The 5646-nt window shown below is 37.9% G+C and overlaps 1 protein-coding gene across 1 annotated transcript in view; it reads left to right on the forward strand.

The window, feature by feature from the left end:
• The first annotated feature begins 5020 nt into the window (after nucleotides 1-5020).
• Nucleotides 5021-5646, forward strand: part of LOC106875008 (uncharacterized) — a 196187-nt gene continuing 195561 nt past the window's right edge. Inside the window, exon 1 of the mRNA XM_052971235.1 lies at nucleotides 5021-5162. Within this exon, the coding sequence (XP_052827195.1) occupies nucleotides 5074-5162 (89 nt within the window). The 5' untranslated portion in view covers nucleotides 5021-5073. The remainder of the gene's footprint in view (nucleotides 5163-5646) is intronic.

The following is a 5646-nucleotide window of genomic DNA, read 5'->3' on the forward strand; positions in this document are numbered from 1 at the left end:
TATATATATATATATATATATATATATATATATATGTGTGTGTGTGTGTGTGTGTGTGTGTGTGTGTGTGTGTGTAGATATAGATAATATATATATGTATGTGACATGACAAACAAGTAAAAGAATAAAAGAATAAAATATGTATATGTGTGTGTGTGTGTCTGCATATATTAATTGAAGTGTATTATATATCCATTATACCCAATTTACTAATCAGTTTTGCACAGGGGTTCAATGGAGTGTTAGGTAACAGTTTGATTATGTAACCCTGTGCTCTTCAGAGGTAACCTATATATATATGTGTGTGCATGTGTGTGTGTACATATACACACATATATATACATATACATGTGTGTGTGTGTGTGTGTGCATGTATGTATGATGGGGTTCTCCCTGTTTCTGTCCACCAAAATCACTTACAAGGCTTTGATCAGCCTCAGACTATAGCAAAAGACAGTTGCCCATCTGCTCAAAATACCATGCAGTTGGACTCAACAAGAAAACATGCAGTTGGCGAGCAAACTTCTTACTACACTGCCACACCTTCATGAGATTAAAATGACTGGAAGAAAAATTTTAATTGTTGCCTAATAAATTGATTTCTCTATGCAAATTATGCACGAGATGTCTTTTCCAGTTTAATATAGTGTAATATAAAAAAACATATATCTAGATAATCAACATGCTTTTTTTTTAGTTTCAGCTTAAAGCACAATAAACATTGACTTTAAACCTAAAGTTGGACAGGTAAGAATTGCAATTGGTAAGTTATGCAAAAAAAAAAAGAAAAAACTTGTTATGAAGTGTAGAAAACTGTCAGCAATTTAAATTATAAATCGGTGATAATCAGGTAACTTGATTAGATTTTACTGTACTTTGATTGATCTGGAACATTCTGTCAAATGTCATCTAATATCATAATTTGTGACTTGTAGAGTTATTGGTTGCAAGTTTTCAATAGGCTAATTAATTGTAGGCATTGATTATCTGGCAGTGAGAGTGACAAGAGGTGTGTCTGTATCTTAGTGCAAAGGTGTTTTTTTCAAAGAGTACAGATTACGTCCTTTGTCATTCTACTTTGCCACTCTACATAAATGCAAGACACACGCATATGCACACATGCGTGAACACGCACATGCATGCACACATACATACATGAACACACACACACACATACACATGCATGCACACACACACACACACATGAACACATACACACATACATACACACACACATACACATGCATGCACACACGCACACACACACATACACATGCATGCACACACACACACATGAACACACACACACACACATACACATGCATGCACACACGCACGCACACACACACACACACACACACACACACACACACATAAAACTGGCATTCCAACTGATCTGATCAACAGAATAGCCTGCTCATAAAATTAAAGTACATGTGGCTGAGCACTCCACGGACACATGTACCCTTAACGTAATTCTCATTGAGATTCAGTTTGACACAGAATCTCTTCTACTCTAAGTACAAGGCCCGAAATTTTGAGGGACGGGGGCCAGTCGATTAGATCAGCTCCAGTACGCAACTGGTACTTAAATTATTGACCCTGAAAGGATAAAAGGCAAAGTTGGCCTGAGCAGAATTTGAACTGAGAATGTAAAGACAGACAAAATACCGCTATACATTTTGCCTGGCATGCTAACGTTTCTGCCAGCTCCCCACCTTTCAGTGTGACACAGAATGTGACAAGGCTGGCCCATTGCATTACTGGTACAACTCACTTTCATCAAATGAGTGGATTGGAGCAACGAGAAATGAAGTGTCTTGCTCAAGAACACAACATGCTGCCAGGAATTGAAACTCATGACCTTCTGACTGTGAGATAAATAATCAAATCACTGAGCCGTGCACCTTCACTATGTATTAAAGAAGACACACATTCTGATACTGTTTACATATTCAATAATAACAAGAGCACTCACCTTTTGTAATCTCATGAACTCACTGAACCCTCGTTCTCTCCCACCCCTAGTCCACTTCCCTATTTATACCTTCCTTATAACTTGGGTGCATGGCCCCTTCCCCTTTCTCTGTCACATCTTCATCTCTCTTTCTTCTCTTCACCTGAAGTAGGTATGTTTCTCCTTTAACAGAAGACACCTTTTCTGTCCCTCAATACTGCTCCCCCACCCCAGCTGAAGGGTCTTGGCCTGCAAGTTGCTTGGTGACATCACTGCTGATGGTGCCACGTAAAAAGTACCCAGCATACTCTGTAAAAAGGTTGGCATTAGGAAGGGCATCCAACTGTAGAAACCAAGCCAGAGCAGATGGCAGAACTTGGTACAGTTTTCTGACTTGCTTGCTCCTGTCAAACAATCCAACTCATGCCAGCATGGAAAATCGATGTCAAATGATGTTAAATGATGAATTATGTCTTTTAACGTCCACTTTTCGATGTTTGCATGGGTCAGGTGGAATTTTTTGGGGCAGATTTTTTTATGGCCAGATGTCTTTCATGTCACTGACTCCCACCTGTTTCCAAGCAAGGTAATATTTCCTCATGGCTGGACATGTTTTTACGGAAGACTGAAAATGAAGAATAGCGCTTGTATGATGGTGAAGTGCGTTTATAACCACCATGTGATGTCTGGATAAAGAAACAATCACACACAAATATGCACAAACACATATACATGCACCTTCCACCCCACTCCACTCAAGCTGGCAAAAACATAAGCATGCCAGGCAAAATGCTTAGCAGCATTTCGTCTGTCTGTACATTCTGAGTTCAAATTCCACCAAGGTCGATTTTGCTTTTCATCCTTTCGAGGACAAGAAAGTAAGTACCATTTGAGCATTGAAGTTGGAGTGATTAACTTGTTCCCACTCCTGAAATTGTTGGCCTTATGCTAAAATTTGAAACTAGTATATCGTTAAGGCAGTGTTATTGATTTATGACTGTGTTTCATTAGTGTATTGTTTAATATTGCAACTACAGTTATTAGCAGAATAACCAAATAAAGTGAAAAATTGATGTATAAGGAATTAAACTGTAGTTTATTAAATCTTTTCAATCTAACTGCTGATTTAACTAAATATAATAAAATTAAATTTTAAAAAAATACATTAAACAGCAATACTGTAAAGTTATACAGGCATTTTGTCTGACAGGTTTGATACACCATCATCATCATCAACATTTAACGTCTGTTTTCCATGCTAGTATGGGTTAGATGGTTTGACAGGAGCTGGCCAGCTTGAAGAGCTGCCCTGGTTCCATGTCTGTTTTAGCATGGTTTCTACAGCTGGATGTCCTTCCTATCACCATCTACTTTACAGAGTGTACTGGGTGCTTTTATGCAGCACCAGCACAGGTGCATTTACATGGCACTGGTTAGGGTGTTTTTTATGTGGCACCATCACCCACGAGCTCACAAGGTTAGGAATGCTCAGCCAGAGAGGGATGCAGGGAACAGCCTGTATGCAAGGACAACCATGCTTTTACTTAGAATGATATGTTATTTCAGCAACAGCAAACTACCAGGAGTCTTGGTCCCCTCTCATTCCCTCTTTGAATCCCAGCATCCATAGATCCTTTCTTACCACTTCATCCCATGTCTTCCTGGGTCTACCCCTTCCACATGTTCCCTCTACAATTTAAGATCAGCACCCTTTGATGCAGCTGTCTTCATTCATATGCATTACATGGCCATACCAGCACAGTCTTCTCTCTTGCATGCTACATCTGATGCCTTGTATACCCAGTTCTTCTCTCAAGACACTCTGTCATGTATGCACACTGACATTATCCATCCAGGAAAGCATTCTGGTTTCATTTCTTTCAAGCCTTCACATATCCTCAGTTGTCACAACCCATGTCTCACTACCATGTAGCATAGCTGTTCATACACAAGCGTCATACAATCTGCCCTTCACTCTCAGGGAGAAGCCCTTTGATACTAACAGAGATTGTAGCTCTAAACTTAGCTCAGCCTCTTCTTATTCTAGCACCTATACTTTCAGAACCCCACCCCCACACCTTCTAACTTGGTCACCTAAGTAACAGAAACCATCTACTAATTATAAAGATCCTCCCTGACATTTATGGGTTTTTTTATATGATTAATATTGGTTTCTGTGGAGGTGCAATGGCCCAGTGGTTAGGGCAGCTGACTCATGATCGGAGGATCATGGTTTTGATTCCCAGACCGGGAGTTGTGTGTGTTTATTGAGCGAAAACACCTAAATCGACCTCAATGGAATTTGAACTCAGAACATAAGGATGAACGAAATGCCACAAAGCATTTTACCTGTTGCACTAACGATTCTGCTAGCTTACTGCATTAATTTTATATTATGAATATTATTTACTTTTCTATAAGCTTTAATCTGGAATAATTATTGCATAACTTTGTAATAAGTTATTTCATAATTTGCTGTCTTTTATTGTTTAATTAAGTAAGCAAATATTTTACTAATGCCTTCGTTAAAAATTTCCTTTATTTTCTCCTATCATTATTATTACTCATGTTTGGCAATCAATTATTTGTTTCGTGCATGTATTGTAGGCAGTGGATCATCCACGTGGTAACTTGTCTTACTAGAAATATCAGCTAAATCTCTCTTATCAAATCAAGCACTCTTGTCTTAGAAAAGAACACATTGGATAATAAGATTCTGAATTCACTATGTCTACAAAAAAGAGGGGATGGTCATGGATAGATACTCCATTCAGACCAAAAGTTCACATGATATTATGCATTTGGTTCCAGTCAGAATATTGATTAAATAAGTAATTCAATTACAATAAACCATTTTGATGATGGTGAAGTCGCTTGACATATGCCAACTGAAGTATTTACATTTCCTAAAAACCCGCCTTCTTAGGAAAGAACGCCTATTTGACATTTTTTATACACAGAAGCTAAAGAACATTCCAAGGTTCCCTGGGAGATCAGCTACTATATAATCAACCGGCAATACTCTTTACTCTCAGTAAGTCTGCTTGTCCAGAACCTCATTCAGTAGAGTTTATTTAAAATATAGTCAGTTGTCATCTTTTGGAGAAGCAGCTGCCATGCTGGGGGCAGACTTGCCCTTTCGACTGGTCTTTATTGCCAGTGTGATGTACACAGCAGAAATTAGCATTGCAAACGGCATGCAAAGGTAAGGCAATGTATTTATAATATATATATATATATTTAATCACGGATGTCTAACAAATTTATACACAGGAAAAAATATATACATAAAACATTATTTAAGATTGTCAAAGTAATGGATTAGAATTTTGATGAATTTTAACTATTTGCTACTAAATCCCACTTGCGATATAATTGCTCTGATCCAACATCAATCTATATCATTTTATTTTATATTATTTACTAAATCAAGCATCTTAAAATCCCTACACCTTTTTACTAGTGGATCCTGACAAATTCGAATGGAGTTCCTACACAGAAATATGTCTCCACAAAATGTGCTGGTATGGCTGTGTGGTAAGAAGTTTGCTTCCCACTCATGTTGCAACCACATCAGGGGCAAAACTAGTCGGTATACAGCACTTACTCGGTATTACCTGTATCTTTAGGGTTCGGGTGACTCCATTACCCTTCATAACCTTTATATATATATATATATATACATATAT

Source organism: Octopus bimaculoides, chromosome 10 (genome assembly GCF_001194135.2).
Source record: "Octopus bimaculoides isolate UCB-OBI-ISO-001 chromosome 10, ASM119413v2, whole genome shotgun sequence".
Classification (NCBI taxonomy): domain Eukaryota; kingdom Metazoa; phylum Mollusca; class Cephalopoda; order Octopoda; family Octopodidae; genus Octopus; species Octopus bimaculoides.